Raw genomic sequence first — 19,000 nt, 5'->3', positions numbered from 1 at the left:
AATAATGATCCCTCCTGGTGAGGAATTGATAAATTATCTTGACAGTGAGGACAATCCACCTACAGAAATGAAGGCTGTCAAAATATCAGAGGAATCCTTGAGAGGGAGAAGTAGACCATCCTGACCCCCTTCTTCTCCTTTTAGGGGAATCCAAAAGAAACCCAAAATCCATAACTGGGCAAGGAATCTTTTCCCCAATGAACATACGACTGATTGGGAATCTCAATAGAAACAAGAGCTACTAGAGGTAGCTGATTCTTAGCCACAAATCCAGGTTGGCATAGAACAGAAACTGAATCACAGTTGCTAAAGAAAGCAGGAATACTGTCTTTAGGGTAATGTTCTCAAAAGAAGCTTCAATTAAAGGTTGATATAGTGTTTTGATAAAGTAAACAAATTGCTCCATCCAGACACAGAGCAAATATAAGTTTTGAGAGATCAAAATACCTAATGTGATCAGCAAGATAGGGCTCAACGTTTAATTTTGTGCTCAATGTGAACATTGATGATGTTTGACGCCATGGAAAGTTCTGATCTGATTTGTATTTGTATCACTCAAAAACCAAATCTATTTCCTACAAGACATTTCCAGTGCGGTTTGCCAGTATGCATTGGTTCTCAAACTGTAGTTGGTTAAGGTGACACTGAAGAATTGACAAATTCAGCACCCCAGCAGAGTCCCATGTTTAGCTAACTGTGGATGCTTGTTTTGCATATTGACAACTCCCTAAAATCATGCTGCACACCTGACAGTCCTTCTCAGTTGTAACCACCCTTTAATGAAATTCCACTGACAGTATAACTGACTAAAAGGTCACACTCCTAAATCTTGCCAAAGTTTTTCAATCTTCATTATTCTGTCAGTTACACTGTCACTTGGAAATCTTAATTTGTCAACTGATCAATTTTGACAACTTCACAGTTATTGTGAAAAGAAATCATAATGCTTACAACAGAACATTCTAATTGAAAGTTATAGACTTTATAAAGAAACCTAACAACTGCAACACAAAATGTGAATTTGGTGTTTTGGAGAAACTGGTGTTTGAATTTGTTGTTTTGGAGAACTGGTGTTTGAATTTGTTGTTTTGGAGAAACTGGTGTTTGACTTTGGTGTTTTGGAGACTTGATGTCTGAATTTAGATTTTTTAAAAATGTAACTTTTAAAAGAAATCCGTCATATCACTACAATGTCTGCAGTGTGGCTGTTTATAGTGATGTATAGCACTGGGGCATCATGCCTCAGACATGTAACATGATGTCTAACCCAGCCACATTATCCTGACACCAGGCTGACCAGTCCTAACACTAACCACTTAATGCTGAGGCCTAGCGAGGTAGCTGTTAGTACCATTTTTGTTTTGCAGACTATTGCTAGAAATAGTCAGGTACTGAGGATATTGATTTGAAGAAAAAGTATGTGATATTTTACATGTAAATGGAGTTAAAATGAAAATCATTATGGATTTCTATGGATTTGTATTAAAATAAATATTGACAAAATATAAGTTGTCTAGTATTTTTTCTTTCTATCAATCTATCTATTTAGCCAGTTCTCTAGTTTATTTTTTCAAAGTGCAACCCTGACTCACAGACGACAGGTCAACATAAACAGATAGAATAGTTTACCAATGTATGAGACTCTAAATATGACAGGGTCAAAGAATTTTTTAAACTTTTAGTAGATATAAGAGTGGTTCGACTTACAATCAAATCACCTTATAAGCGAGCATATACGGTACCTGCCATGATCCGAAACTCTAGTTATTTATAACTTAACCAAATTGGTAACAAAATACAAACAGGTTTTCTGGGGTGACGGTCAAGGTCACATTAAAAATAAAGAACGAACTTGCAGGACTTTAACTATTTCATAAAAATCTGAAAAGCAGGCATAGTTGAAATCTTAAAGTAATGACAAAGGCTTGCTGTATCTCAAATAAAAGAAAGAATATGCAATGATATGACATCATGATGAAATGAGACCAGGAACTTGAGTACTTATGCTGATTCCACACTAATTAACCACAATCACGTATCTACATATATTTGCATGTCATCAATATTTTAAACAATATATATCTGCCTAGTAAATAAAAACATGATACAATAACACAAAGAATCATTTGTAAAATAAATATTGCAATTTACCATGCAACAGGTACTGCTAATTCTTCCTGCTTTTTATGTCTTGTTTTTCTCTAGTCAGAATGTAGTCAATGATTCCACAGCTTGCCTCTATGAGCTTGCCTCGTCTTGTATACTGATTATGTCATTGAAATTGCCTCGACTTGTATATGGATTATGTCATTGAAATTGCATTGACTTAAATATGGATATTTCATTGAAATTGTATCAACTTATATATGGATTATGTCATTGAAATTGCATTGACTTATACATGGGTTACAGTACCTGGTATGTCACTGAAACTGATCTGTAATCAGCATAATCAAAAACAGGTCACATAGCTGTACCAATTCTTGTTCAATTACTACATCAATAATTTGATATAAACTAATATAGCTGTGTTCATATTTATAAGTTTTTTTTATTAATTTGTATGCATTCTGCTTATATCTTCTGATTTCTCAAGCATGAAGTAAAAAAACAGTTACCGGTAAACAATTCATGGGCCACATAGCACACTTATGGTCTATTACTACACAGTGTACTGTACCAATTCAAAGCATATTCTTTGTTCCTAAAAAAGGATATGAAATAAACTTTGTTTTATTCATATTTTTTAATGATATTTCATTGTTTCAGATTACATTTTAGCCACAGGGCCACTGATATTTGATTTTTCCAGTATAATGTATGACACATGCGAGTAATTGCTGGTACAGCTGTTTCACTGATATAATTGATCCAACAAACGGATGTAATCCAAATTACTGTCATATCTTCAGTAAAGAATGCTCTTAATCTAGCTTAAAATTCAAATATGTAGGTAGATCATTCACAGATCATATACAATCTGTTTTTAGTTTTACATTTCAGTTTAAAGCAAAATGTCAACATATCATCTATGTTCATTCTTAATCAGCCGTCATTCTGGTGTCTCTCTTTGATTATACTGTTGATATAAGTCAGTGTTTGGTGTCTCTCTTTGATTATACTGTTGATATAAGTCAGTTTTGGTGTCTCTCTTTGATTAGTTTGTTGAGAAAGTCAGTTTTTGGTGTCTCTCTTTGATTATACTGTTGATATAAGTCAGTTTTTGGTTTCTGACAACCATCAAAGTCATTGGTGCAATTGTTTAAACCCTGATATTGGCTTTGGCTACTAACAGTAGGTACCACATTGCCAGTACCCTCTGATCTTTATCATTAATCCGCATCAAATAATGGTACCAGTTTTTAATATCAAGAAACACAAACAATGACACCCACTCCCTTCTCTGTTTGTAAATAATGAAGTTAGCCGAGGGCATTGTTTTAATTGCAATTGTACTGACACATTTTCAAATAAGTCAGGCATGTTCTTTTCAAACTTTCCAGTCATAATCATTTGTATAAATACCCCCGTACAACTCATATAACTTATTTCACAATGCCTCCCTGCAATCATGCAAGTCTTAATCGGCTGCTTTTAAGTTGGAAGTTGTTAAGTTCATGGAAGAGAATGTTGTTGTTGTTGTTGAAGTATGGTTTAATGCCATTTTTCAGCACACGATAGGCTATACATGGCGGCCAGTATTAATGGTGGAGGAACAACCCAGGAAAACCCCGGAAAGAACCACCGACCCACGAGAAGTTATTGGCAAGCTTTCTCACATATCCACATTAGCCAAGCCCGAGACTTGAACCCACACAGACAGAGGTGAGATGGCAGTAATCCGTAATGGAAAGCGCTTTAGACCACTTGGCCACTCGGGGCCCCCTGGAAGAGAATGGTGGAAATATGGATGTTCACAGGAAATCTGGTGTAAGTGAAAAATGTGTCTGGGATTGGTGTAAAGCTAAGGTTTCATTAGGCACAACTAAGAAAATAAAGAAAGCAAATTGTGGCTGCAAAGCAAGATGGATTAATACTGAGGATAAATCAGAAGGATATGTCTTGACACAACACATGAGTTGTGGAATGAAATCTGTTGAACTCAGACTCAAGGCCAAGGAAATCTCAACTGAATTAGGAACTGAAAGTTTCAGTGGCAGTATGTTGTAGTGTTTTAGATGCATGCAAATAAGGGGCCTTAGTATAAGACAATGCACTACTATGATACAGAAACTAACAGTGGACTTGGAAAAATTGAACAATTTCTGTGTGTATGTGCAAGACAAGATTAAGACTGATAATATGGAAATGACAAACGTGATAAACATGGCCGAAGTGCCTTTAACATTTGACATTCCAATGAAAAGAAGAGCTTAAAGAAACCAACAGTGTTACTATTAGCACAACAGGTGATGAAAAGTCAAGCTTCACTGTATTTCTCTCATGTTCTGCCAATGGTAGGAAGTTGCCACCAATGTTAATTTTTAAAAGAAAACCAATGACAAAGGAGAAATTCACTAAGAAGACAGCATCATTAGGTATCATCCCAGATGGCATGACAAAGTTATTACAGCCATTAGACGTTTCCGTTAACTGCTGCCTCCAAAAGCTGAACTTCACAAGTTGTGGGATAATTGGATGGCAGCAGGCTAGTACAGCTTTCACAAACATGTGATATATGCCGCACACCACACATCCCCAGGCTGCACATTGGGTTAAAGATGCATGCGATAGGGAACCTGAATCGGCTTTGTGAAAGCAGAAATTGACAGTGGATAGAGCCAAATGAGGATGAGATGGAGACCAACAATAATGAGAATATTTTCAATTATCCGAGCCCACAGATAGCCACTATTTTTTATTCTGATATGGAAGACGAAGAATTTGAGGGATTCTCAGATGCTGGAGAGGATGAAATGAACTCTTACCCATTATTCTATTGATTAAAGCATGAACAGTTCTTGAACAGGTAATAAGATAAATTACAACATGGATGTGCTTTCAATTATTTTTTTAGTTGTTGTAGGGTTTAATGCCATTTTTCAGCCCAAGATAGGCTATACATGGCAGCCAGTATAAATGGTGGAGGAAGAACCTGGGAAAACTCAGAAAGAACCACCAATCCATGAGAAGCTACTGGCAAGCTTTCTCACATACCCACATTGGGCGAGCCCAAGACAGAGGTGAAAAGGCAGTGATACTAACAGTGAGCGCTTTAGACCACTCAGCCTCCCCCCACTTTCAATTATAATTAATATGTATTATGAAACAGTTCATTTGACAAATTAAAGAATTAGAAAAAAAAGTGTTCTATTTTTCTTTAACTTTTTTTCTCTGTCTCATTATTTTTCATTACATTTCTGATTTCCTTGTGAAGAGCCTCATTTCCCTTTTGGTAGCCTCAGTAATTTGATTTGATCTCATTTGTTGAATCTTGCACTCAAACTGGTTTCAATTGGAATAATCTGGCTAAAGATATGGTCATATTTAATTAGCATGTACATAACATGGCACAGCCATGTGGCTCTTGTGACAATCATAATTAAAACATGCATGGACTGTTCATTCAGCTGTGTCAACTGATAACGGAATATATCAGTGCCCTTGTACAGGAGTACATGAGTAAGGTGAAAACTGTCAGGTAATTGAATGATACAGATTAAAAGTGTCCTGAAACATCTCTCTCCAAAACAGACACCCCTCACACTCACACTCCAAATCAAAATGGGAAAAAGCATGTTAGGATCATCGATACATTTTCACAAATAGCATACAGTGATACCATTAATATTCATGACATCAGAAGATACTGTAGTGTAAGAAACGAAACCAAGGTACTGACCTTGCCCTGTCTTGTACTCCAAATCTAATTATATATGGATGAAGGATTGAAAATTTACAAAATCAGCAAATTTTACTTGTATGCTGCATCGACTTATAGGCTGGCAATTAAAGTAGTTTTGAATATTCCCCCACCCCCATCAGGCAAAAAGGAAATGCATGCAATATGTTGACTTTGCCCCAGTGCCGGATTAAGCAAGTGCGGGGCCTGTAGCATTTGTTATAAAGGGGCCCTAAATTAAAAAAACCCACATAAATATTAAACATAAATTTTTAACTTGCACAGTAAAGTAATTGTATTTTTTCATTTGCTATCCAACCAGATAATACGACATTTCTGACGTTGAAGGCAGTATAGTACTATAGTTATAGATCAAATCACTGAACCGAAATTGATAGCTAGAAAGCATTTAGCGCTGGGCCCTTGAAAGTGCAGGGCCCATAGCATATGCTACTTTTGCTACTAAGATAATCTGGCACTGTTTGCCCATCCTATAATAGTGGGGGGTCTTACAGTACTAAAGTCAGTTAATTAGAATGAAATTGATTGTTTTTCTTGTTTCTAAAACAAGAGAAAATCATTGTCCTTCAAATCTTTTTCAGCAGCTATTTACTGTCCACCCAAAGAAGCCAGAATCTATTGGGTGAAAGTCACAGTCTTAGAGTGACAGCCAGAATTATGTCCAGTAGAAGCATAGTTCATGGACCAGTATTTTGTTTAAGATTTTTAACGAAGCTTTTAACAAAATTCAGTCATATCGCTATGATGTCTGTAGTGTGGCAGTTTATAGTGATATCTACCACTGGGGCATCATGTTGCAGAGATGTAACATGATGTCCCACCCAGTCACATTATCCTGGCACCAGGACACCAGTCCTAACACTAACCTGTTAATGCTGAGCGCCTAGCAAGGCAGCCAAAGTGAAGGTCTCTTGAACATGTACTCGGTCTACTTATCAAACTGCTATACTTATTTTAAAATACAATGCACAACTAACCTGTTGGGGTTACCAATAACAATATACAAAGTGTAGTCATTAATATGGAAAGTTTACTACTGAATAAACATACTTATTCCCACTTCCACTCTCATGGTTAAGAAAATGCCTTCTATGCAGGCTAGGATGTATTCACAGCATCAAAAATCCATGTGGTCATGAGTTAAATACAAATACCATGATAGTAATGCATACAATGTTGGTTACAGTGACATTCCTATGTGGAAAGAGAGTAGTATAAACAAATGCATCCAATTATCAAGTTCAAGATTCAAACATAAACAGCATCCAATAAATATAATGTTAACACAAAACTTCAACAAAGTCATCAAAGAATAAAATACAGGCCACAGTGACCTCTTTTTAAAATAAGGATGCAGTACTTATGAAGGTGCATCTTTTCAGAAAGTTTCATGATTCTAGGTTGAATAGTATGTATACAGCATGCCTAAAACTAATGTGGTCATGAGAAAATGCAGAGACTTAACCAAACTCAGCAAAAGATGAAATATAGATTATGATGAACTTATTTGTTGTAGGAGTCAGCTATAGTACTAACAAAGATGCATATAACCAATAGCACAATGCTAGTATGAAGAGTTGTTGTTGTTGTTGTTTTTGTAGGGTTTAACACAATTTTTTTCAGCACAAGATAGGCTATACATGTTGGCCAGTATTACTGGTGGAGGAAGAACAATGGCAAACCCAGGGAAGAACCACTGACCCACAAGAAGCTACTGGCAGGCTTTCTCACGTACACCACCCTAGCCAAGCCTTAGACTCGAAGCCACACAGACAGAGGTGAGATGGCAGTGATCTGGAACGGTGAGCAGTTTAGACCACTTGGCCACTTGGGGCCCCTAGTATGAAGAGTGCTTGAAATATGAACATCAAATACAAAATGTAACCCAAGACATTGAAAGATAATGTATTTGGACTATTGCTCATCAATATACATTCCATCTAGCATGAACAAAGATAGAGAAATAGACTTAAAACACAGCAGTTAATCAAAGTCTGTGAAACATAAAATATGGGTTGCCATGACCTACTTTTGTGATGAGGGTGTAGTACTCATCATGATGTATTCCCTCACAAAGTGTCATAATTTTAGGTATAATAGCACATTCACAAGTAAATTTAAAAACTTGAGCTAAATGTAAAAATCTGAGCAACAGTGAGGCTTTACATCTGTATATGCATATGTGCAAATGGAAATAATAGAAACAACATATGTCTTTTACTTCATAGAGGCAAGCTAAAGTGTCAATACCGACCTTGAATCATTCATTATGAAGTAGGGCTGTTCCAGTAAAACATACAAGGGACCCACGGAAAGCACTTTTAATGTGGGGTACTTTGCCCATGGATGCAATTTAGAATTTTTTTTCATTTTAATTTGAACTCTGTGCTGTTAAAGTAACCTGACATATTTTGAAAAAAACTGCCTTCCATCGGTACCATATATTTATGTTTAAATGGAACTGCCCTCATTAATTTTGACCAACAATTTCACAAAGATTTATAACAGTTAAAATAATCTGATGTATGGTACTTCTGTGCATCTGACCATCATTTATGCAAGATAATTCTTTGTACATAATGTAATAATTTATAACATTAAGTCAGACTGTATATTTAAAGGTCAATTGGAACATATACGAGTTGAGCACAACTGCAAACTGTATGGTCACTTATCTGTCATCACCAGATCTGGGTCTATGCAGTTTGTTAGGTGTAGTCATCAGAACAAACAATACTGAACCTGCACTGCTAGTGCATTATCTGAAGGCATATCAGGGTGTATGCTATTTGCAGTTGGACTCTACTTGTTGATGTGTGTATATATACTGTATCTCAAAAGTAAAATTTCACACCCACACATGGAAATGTTATCAAACAGGAATGACTCCACTATATCAAATCATAACCAATCATATTTGTTATGCAAAATTATATAATAAAAAGCCAAGATATCATTATATGGTATACAAAGATATACAGAGAAATTGAAACACTCCACTTGTATTTGTGTGTGTGTGATTTGGATTTTTAAAAATAGTTTTAAAATTTTTTCAGTCATATCGCTACGATGTCTGCAGTGTGACAGCGTGTGTGCGTGATTTGGATTTTTAACATAGCTTTAACAATTTTTCAGTCATATCACTATGATGTCTGCAGTGTGACAGATTATAGTGATGTCTAGCACTGAGGCATCATGCTGCAGACATGTAGCATGATGTCCCACCCAGTCACATTATCGCGACACCAGGCCGACCAGTCCTAACACTAACCTCTTAATGCTGAGTGCCAAGTGAGGCAGCTGTTAGTACCATTTTTGTAAGTCTTTGGTATGACTCAGCCAGGGATCAAACCCACGACCTCCTGCATCCGAGGTGGATGCTCTAACCACTAGGCCACCGGAGCAGTCACTTAAGTATTTAACATGAATGATAATGAATAAAATAGTAAATGAATGACATTAAACATACTTAGCTTTTCATCATATATGTACCATAAATCCACATACTGGTTGATCAAATAAATGTTATACAACCACATTTTTTTTAACCATTAATTCCTATTACCATATTAACATCTGATTTACCTATATAAATCATTATGGGTGTTTATTAACATATATAAAATGCTGCAAAAATGTTGTTTTACTTTTAAAACATGCAAAGCAAATATAACTTTCCATATTTTGTATGGCATTATCTCTGTGCTCAGGAATTTTTGTGCTGGTCATGCAATTTACACACAATTCATCAAACTGGGATTCAGTGGACCAGAAATGCAAAATGAAAAGAAGAAAAAAAATCATACAAAATTTAAGAAGAAAATATATGAAAAAAGTATACAAGTTTTCAAAGAAATAAAAATAATCAACAACAATTTTCCAAATGAATTTCTATACTGAGTAATCTTCCATCAAAATATTCTAAAAAGACAATGATAAAGCACTGATTAATATTATAAGAAGCTGTCATATTAGATGTCAAGTGAAAAACCATTAAATGTTTCAAGGAAGGTAAACCATTTAAAAAAAGGTGTAACCTACCACTTTTGGCAGCAGCGGCAGCATGAACTATTAATGCATCCACTGACCCCCCTCTGATTTCTGGACCATCTTCACCCTTGTAAAAAAAATACACATTAGACAAATATGGTAAAATTATGGGGACCATATAAATCAGTCAAATTTTGATGGGAAAGCCTGAAAGCCAAGCTTGATTCTGTATTCTCTGAACAGTACTATTTCCTTATAATGCTCTTCATACAAGCCAACAACCTAATATGGGTTAAAAGTGAGGGACCCTTAAGCTGAAGGATGTTAAAAAAGGCCTCATTATGATAGTGCATCAAAAATCAAAAATAGAGAACTTAATAATGTGAAATCACATTGAATAATTGATTTTTGTGAGATTGGACATAAAAAGGTGAATTAAACTAAGTTATAACAAAACTGTGGATGAAAAGTACATTGCGAAGGGCTGTGTGATGGGTTCATTGCAAAGGGCCCCAATAACTACAACTTGCTCAAATGGGTCTTAAACTGGGGAACTTGTCTTGGGAAACAAAAGTTAGAAAAATGGGCATTAAAGGGCCATAACTGCTCCTAACAACAATGTAGACTACAGTTATATTATATGGGTCTATGCAGTTTGCAGTTGGATTCATCTTACATGTGGTTATATAGGATAACTATGACTAAGATGTATTTCTGGGTGAATAAAATGTACCCGTTTCTTCCTTATGTGTTGATCAGACACACCAATGTCATGTAGTAGGTCTATGCAGTCTGCAGCTAGATTTGTCTTACATGCGAGTATATATGGTAACTACGACTAAGATGTATTTCTGGGTGAATAAAATGTACCTGTTTCTTCCTGATCAGTTGATCTGAGACATCAATGTCATCAAGTGGGTTGAGTTCTGCAAAATCTGAGTCTACATCTTTCTGGATATCAGAACCAGGTTCTGATTCCCCATGGTGTTCCTTAGGGAGTTCTACCACCTGACCAGCAGGTGCGGAGGACCTCTTTACGTCTCTAGTAAATGAAAGTATTTCTGACATATCAGTGATTGTGACAGATTTTATGATTAATCAGAAATGAACATTTATGACATAATGGTATGATATGCTATATGAGCTTCAATGAATTATACTGTTGACCATGATCTGAATAAATCAGAATGCAGATGGCATTCTTGTATTTCAGTACTGGAGGATCCTACAGTTGATTTTACTGTCACATACATTCTTCTCGGCATCATTAACATACCCAAAGATCTTGAATTCAAGGCTAGTGAACTGCCCAATTAGACAGTGGATACTTCAGTGTGAATGATGAAGATAGAGAAAAAAAAGATCAGTTTTCACAATGATTTTATATAGAAGAGAATCTTAGTATTAGTTAATCTGTTTCCGAAATGTGTAGATTTTTGCAATAGTTCTGAAAATAAATGACAAAATGATGAAATTTCTATTCCTGCACATACTTGTCAGAGTTAGCCCCCTGGCCTGGCTCCACCAGACTGGTTGCTTTCTCTCTCATAACGTCAGCAGATGTATCTGAGTGGCTGGAACCTGTAGATACCTGGCTCTCTCTGTGAGTGGCAAACTGAAGGAGCAATGCAAAATTGGCTAAGTAAGCAGTTTCAAAGAAATTGTAATTATGGTATCTAGTTTAAAGCCATAAACCAAGTTTCTGTATTCAACAACCATACAAGGGATTATGCAGTTTATTCAGAGTAATCAATAAAACAGACAACACAGACCCTGATCTGCATGTACAATATGCAACAGCAGTCTGGGGTCTGTTGTCTGCAGCTGCACCGGAGTTATGAGTATGTATGTAATGTTGAAATGGGACCTGTGGAACTTGCCATATACACACAAGTGGTTCTTATATACAAGTGGTTGCTGAAGCAGGTTTCACTTTATACACTTTTGTGTAATTCTTTCAAAAGAGAATAAGCAAACAAGACATATTTGTGCTCCATATGGATAGAAGTTTAAGTTTACTTCCATAATTCTCCATTTGTTTCACCTGAACAGTCAAATGTTTAAGAACTCTTGTGTCATAATGTTATTTTCTAATGTTCACTTGTTCAGCCATCACATGAGAAATTCACTGACCCTAAAAGAAAAGATAATGGTTCTGGAATACCAATAATATGAGTAACTCGATATAGATAGTAAAGGTGTTACCATGTTTACTCACATCTAACTGCATAATGTGCTGTCAGATTGGGGTCAATGCACTTTGCTAGGATTAACTAGTAGAAACAGCCAAACACAGAACCTGATCTTCAGCACATTAGGATCTATACTGCTTGTAGTTGGACAGGACTTATAAGCAATTATATTAATTTCCTAAATGTGGAAGCAATCTGCATGGGATACAAGTTAGTCTAATAAGTTTAAAACAACCCAAAAATGCAATGTCTCAATCGAAACAATTTATTGCAGGTCATTTCAAATTATAACCATTCATTTGAAAATCTGGTAAATCTCATTATTTTAATGCGGCTAGGTCTGGAAATCAAAAAATTTCTAAACTTGTGTTTAAGCTTGAAATACTGTGTTCGCCAATCACCAATTACTTTACTTTTTTAAGCCAATCAAAAAGAACTTAAGCTTTTTAAGCCAATCACAAATAGTTTTACTTTTTATGTCAATTTTGATTGGCTAATAGTGAAAACGCAAACGTAAGTTCAGTCATGGAGTGTTATTATCAGGCATCATCAGGCCAGGGTCTATATTTTTCAAAACTGTCAGCATTGCAAAGGGCATTGGGTTTAAAAAATACAGGGAAAATATTATACGGATTACGTTGAGAAAGCATAAAATGTATAAGGATAATAATATACTAATATTTTACCAACTGAATATTGTATCTTTAAATATTTGAACATACAAATAAATCAACATTAATAACATAATGGTTGAAATAATAAGTTAAACACATTTTGTATGTCATCAAAAACTCAACAAGCAGGACCCCCAGTGGTCAAGTGGTCTAAAACGCTTGACTTTATCAATCACTGCCCTCTCACCTCTGTCCGCTCAATATTCTGCCAATGACTCAGCCAATGTGAGTATGTGAGAAAGCTTCCCAGTAACTTCTTGTGGGTTGGGGGAAATTTACTGGAGTTTTCCTGGGTTCTTTGTCCACCAGTTATACTGATGGCCATATATAACCTATCATGTGCCATTTTGAAAAATGGTTTTAAACCCAAAACAACAACCACAAGAATTAAACACATCCATCACGATCTTCATTTCCCAAAGAGAAAAAAAAGTTAGTATGAAAAATTAGTTTTACTTGACACCAAAATATTGAATTTATAGGGATTCTGCTAGAAATAATTGGTGAAAAATATAGGAATGAAAAAATATACAGGAACTTTCTAGAGATTTACATAAAGAATAGGGATGGCATGAAGATCTATGCTAGTTTAAAAAAAATGGATTGTACCTGTAATTCTAAACTCTTTACCTTTCGTTTTGCAGGAAGAGCTGGTATTGCAGGGCTTTCGGGTGCACTATCACCAAAGGATGAATCAGAACTGAGGTCAGAGATGGTGCTGATTGTGTTGGAGCGAGGGTACATCTGGTGTGATAACTCCATCTGGTGGCGATGCCACTGTGCCTCATAAAAATTTATTGAGTGTCGTGAAATGTACTCCAATCCTTGGGGCTGAGTGTAAGCTCCGAATGTCTGCATGTATGCCTGGACTGTAATGTAAAAAAGATCCATGTAAAACCTCTTGGAAGAGAGCTTAAGTAATTTTCAAATCTGTTCAAAGTCTGAAATTTCTAAAATTTTGTAACCTTATTAATCAAGCAAACAAATTAAAAGGAATAAACTTATAGTATGTGAGGGATTTATGAAATTGTGCAAGGACTGATATGAATGAGTTTTATTGGATATACAGTCAAGTGTATCTAAAATTTGAGTTAATAAGGCCAAACAAAATATTAGGTTCTTAAGATGCTTTTCCAAAACACAGATGACGCTGGCCAATTTTTGAAGTCTCACATACTTTTTCAACAAGATCACTAGAGTCACTTTTGACTGTCCAATTGATAATGCTGTATCCCCATTACTTTTGCCTGTCCAATTCACACTGCTGTATATAGCCCCATTACTTTTGCCTGTCGAGATCACACTGTTTATATCCCAATTACTTCTGCCTGTCCAGATCACACTGTTGTATCCCCATTATTTTTGCCTGTCCAGATCACACTGTTGTATCTATCCCCATTACTTTTGCCTGTGATCACACTGTTGTATCTATTCCCATTACTTTTGCCTGTGATCACACTGTTGTATCTATCCCCATTACTTTTGCCTGTGATCACACTGTTGTATCTATCCCCATTACTTTTGCCTGTCCAGATCACACTGTTGTATCCCTGTGCAATGTTGCACAGCTGGAATAATGTCAATCTGGATGTTATTTGGCACAAAAACTAGCATCATATTCTTCATGGTCATATGCAAATACAACTCAATGTTTTGAATGCTCTTAATTTTAATTCCCTGACATAAGCATCTATCTGACTATGATTCAATGGGCAAGACTAAAGGTGAGACCGTGAACATGAAGAAAAAGTTAAAGCCAAGTAGCATAACAATCAATGAAAAGACAACCCAATGTTTTAAATGCTCTTAACAGGAGGCAAACCATGGGAAGGAAACTGGTGTGGCATTGACTTTACATTTATATTTTACACTCACTTATAAGTTGAGTTCAGCTGCAAAAAGATAATGACCATGATTTGCCATTCCATGATATACTGGCAGATCAGGATCTTTGTTGTTTCCTCTACTGATTGCTCCTAAAAAACTGATCAGAAGTAATTCTGAAAGGATTAGATTTTAATTTATTATGGTTGGATAACTAAAGAGCTCAATCAGCTTCAAACAGGGTCAATTTTGTTTTGGTGCTTAAAGTTTCTTGAGATGTCCAAGCATGCATTATCTCCCAATGCTAAAGAACCAAAAAGCAAGCAACTGAAATATCACACAAAATTTAATTATGGATGGAAACATGAATTTCAGTGGATGGAATCAAGTTTTAAGAACATGAATTTCTGCCCTTTCCATAATGTTAATTTTAACATATGCTATGGCGGCAAGAACGTTATTACTAGTCTTGCAGCATATTAAAAAATTAAATGTGACAAGATATACGCCATCACTGAAATGAGGATAAAGATATGCATGCGGAGACACTGTTTCCTAGCTTTGTAGCTGAACACAGCCCCTTGTTAACAGTAGAAGACCACTTTTCAGATCTTGTTAAAATAATGTTCCCTGACTTGGAATACATACAAAAGTTCTCATACAAGCAGACAAAAACTACCATCACAGTGACCCAAGCTTCAAGTCCTCACTGGGATAGCTAAGTCAATGACTTTGCGGAAATGAAATATTTGCCATCCTCATTGAAAATTCTCCCACTTTTCAAGTCTAAACTCCTGACCAAACATTGCAAATCTTCTGATTTGTCCTAAGCTGACTTATTCAATTATTTTATTTGGTGAAAAGCAGATGAAAAAATATGGCAACCCACACACCAGCAACCAATTAAAGCAACTATGATCATGAAGTAAAACAAGCAGTGTTTACATCTTACCAAGTAGTATAATGAATGAATGACACTGTTTGCTGATTTTTTGTATTTGCTGTTGTTGTTATAGGGTTTAATGCCATTTTTTTGCACAAGATAGGCTATACATGGCGGCCAGTATTAATGGTGGGGTAAGAACCCAGGAAAGCTATCTCACATCCACTCTGGCCAAGCCCGAGACTCGAACCCATGCAAACAGGTGAGATGATAGTGATCCGTGACGGACAGCGCTTTAGACCACTCGGGGCCCCTTTTGTATTTGATATGTCATTCTGCCAGAAAATGCACTAATACATGATTAGAGGCATGTCTTTATGTGTATTTTCCAAGAGAACAGCAATCTTTTGAATCCACTTTTCATCGCTCTGCTATATAATTAGTGACTGTAAATATCTATCCTACAAATGTGCAGAAGCTTTATTTCATTGGAAATAAGAAATAAAAGCAAATTAAATAAAAAGATTTCTTAGTGAGTTGTGATTTTGAAAATGTTTATTCTCAAGAAATGCATGTAATTTTGGTAAAGATAAAAATAGCAATCAAGAACAACGAGAGGCTCCTGTTATGTCTATCTGATTAAATATATATTTATTTCAATTCAATTTTTTGTCAGTTTTATTGTTTTCTTTTTCATTACATGATATTGTAATGTAAATTTATTCGCTAGAGATGATACTTTTTTTTAGAATATAGTTGGACCTTGACTGTTAGTTTATAGGTGTTGATCTAAATCCTAACCTTGTTTCAGGATTTGTAGCAACCTTCGTAAACAAGTTCTATTTTATTTCAAAATGATTGGTTGTTTTCAAGTCATGATGGGACTTTGTCTCTAAGATATAAACAATTTTTTTATTTTTTATTTCTTAGAGTAAAAATGATTGGTTTTTGTCAGGGTCACACTGGGTAAACGTGATCTGTAACAAGTACTTGCTTCTATAAACTTACAGAAAATGATCACGTGACCCTTGTTTACATTTTATAAAGACCAAATAACCAATGTTTTGGAGAATTAATCGCTGTATAAGATGGGCTGTTAAACTGTTAGTTGCATATTGTGCTGTTTGGAGTTATTTCAAATTACTTGGCTTGGAGTTATTTCAGATTACTTGGATTCAAAAGGATTAATTCTGTTATTTTTCTGGAAAATATGTGTGCTCATGTAATATTGTGGAACAAGGAGTTTTTTTTATTAGAATTTATTCAGCTATCAGAAACCGGAGCGATACATCTTGTTTCTACAAGGAACTGTAGATTTCAAAATGACAGATTGCAGCATACGTCATCTTCCATCTTGGATTCTTCATCGGGATTTGAATGTGAAATCAGTAGAACATTTTGTTATTAGGACTACTAAAATTTTATTCTCTGATTATTTTTGGATTTGATTCTATAAAACCATAAGTTCAAATTTTTTTAATTTTACAGAATTTTTCCAGGGAAATAAATTATTGTATTTTTAAAAGCTTTTTGTTTTCACTCCTTCTTGTGTTACTCTGTTACTGTTTATTCGAGCCTTAACAAGTGACATAAGACTCCTTAGGGGCTTGAACTGTATGCTAAGCCATGGAATGTTAAATATGCAAAAGTGAGTAGCAATATATAGTCAGAATTATTATGAAGCAATGAGATTTCTGTCTTAGGATTCTAAAATGAACACACTGCACGATGCCCCACCCAGTCACATCCTGACACCAGACTGACCTGTCCCAACACTAACCTCTTAATGCTGAGCGCCAAGCAAGGCATCTGCAAGTACCATTTGTATGTCTTTGCTATGACTTGGTAGGGGTTCGAACCTACGACCTCCAGCATCCGAGGCAGACGCTCTAACTGCTCTAACCACTAGGCCACCAGAGCAGTACAGTTTTGAAGGGGGAAGAAAAAAAACTTAATAAGTATATACTGACAGCGTCCTGATACTGTTGTGCATTTGCCATCATACATGTAATTGATTCCCATGTTGGGTCTAATAGTCAAAGACTCTCATCATCATGTGTCATCTGCATAAAATTGTGATCATAACAAAACAGCGAGTTGATTTTTCATTAGAACTGACACAAAGGATTTGAATTCTGAGTGCCAGCAATAATTGGTAATTTCATGATTACAGTAAACATTTTATGCTGACCAACTGTAACAAATCTCATGTTTAATTACTGACAAATACACCAAGACTTTTACTTCGAAACAAGACACCAGGTTTTCTTTAACTGTGTCTAAAATCATAAGGTTCTGGAAATTAATTATTGCAAAGCATCAACAGAAAGTTACAATGCATTACAATACTGTTTTGCCAAAAATACATGGTGTCCAAAAAGAGACTCTGACCCACCCCCGAAAAATCTGTAATCAGCTAATCTTTCCCAATATGAAAGATCTAAATAACTGATAGATATCTGGAACTGATATTTGAGCAATTCATTCCATTTTTTTAAATTTCAGTATACAGATCCAGAAATTAATTAAAAATTCATTTTACAATGGTGATTGAACATTTCATGAACCTGTCTTCCTGATGTCATATTATTTTTATTATACCAAGTTGTAACAAGTCAACATGTTATACCATGTTGGGTTGCATCAAGATTTTAAAAAATCTGGGCCATGTGCCCCCTTTTCTCTAGAAAAAGAGGGACCAACCAAGTGAATTACTCGTTACAAAAACCTGGAAATGATGAATGTATTGATAAAAAAAGAAATTATTAGCTTCCACATTTATGCAACACATTAGGTGTTAAGTAGCAGGAGAAGTAGCTAAAAAGACTGGCCACATAGAGGTTAAGAAGCTTTGGACCAACAAGACCATTTTTATTCAAAACCAGCTTGACCATGTTAAGAATGTGCATATAAAGTTTCATGGCAATTCTCCAAGTAGTTTAAGAGAAATAGCAATAACAAAACCTGTGAAAAGGGATGACAGACAACAGGCAAGTTTAGGAGAAATAGCAATAATAAAACCTGTGATAAGGGATGGAATGGATGACAGACAACAGGCAAGTTTAGGAGAAATAGCAATAATAAAACCTGTGATAAGGGATGGAATGGATGACAGACAACAGGCAAGTTTAGGAGAAATAGCAATAATAAAACCTGTGATAAGGGATGGAATGGATGACAGACAACAGGCCAGTTTAGGAGAAATAGCAATAATAAAACTTGTGATAAGGGATGGAATGGATGACAGACAACAGGCCAGCTTAGGAGAAATAGCAATAATAAAACCTGTGATAAGGGATGGAATGGATGACAGACAACAGGCCAGCTTAGGAGAAATAGCAATAATAAAACCTGTGATAAGGGATGGAATGGATGACAGACAACAGGCAAGTTTAGGAGAAATAGCAATAATAAAACCTGTGATAAGGGATGGAATGGATGACAGACAACAGGCAAGTTTAGGAGAAATAGCAATAATAAAACCTGTGATAAGGGATGGAATGGATGACAGACAACAGGCAAGTTTAGGAGAAATAGCAATAATAAAACCTGTGATAAGGGATGGAATGGATGA

At 35.6% G+C, this 19,000-nt stretch overlaps 1 protein-coding gene across 7 annotated transcripts in view; it reads right to left on the bottom strand.

Moving 5' to 3' along the window:
• LOC149778269 (rap guanine nucleotide exchange factor 1-like) overlaps positions 1-19,000 on the bottom strand; it is a 170,554-nt gene that overhangs the window by 48,184 nt on the left and 103,370 nt on the right. For all 7 annotated transcript variants that reach the window (XM_089939068.1, XM_089939072.1, XM_089939071.1 and 4 more), the window contains 4 exons: positions 13,350-13,588; positions 11,347-11,468; positions 10,724-10,895; positions 9,905-9,980 (listed from right to left, as the gene is read on the bottom strand). In XM_089939068.1, coding sequence (XP_089795194.1) covers positions 9,905-9,980; positions 10,724-10,895; positions 11,347-11,468; positions 13,350-13,588 — 609 coding nt within the window. The remainder of the gene's footprint in view (positions 1-9,904; positions 9,981-10,723; positions 10,896-11,346; positions 11,469-13,349; positions 13,589-19,000) is intronic.

Source organism: Sinohyriopsis cumingii, chromosome 17 (genome assembly GCF_028554795.1).
Source record: "Sinohyriopsis cumingii isolate HCF-2022 chromosome 17, ASM2855479v2, whole genome shotgun sequence".
Taxonomy (NCBI): Eukaryota; Metazoa; Mollusca; class Bivalvia; order Unionida; family Unionidae; genus Sinohyriopsis; species Sinohyriopsis cumingii.
The sequence above is the reverse complement of the archived record's forward strand: the minus strand, read 5'-3'. Positions and strand labels throughout refer to the sequence as shown.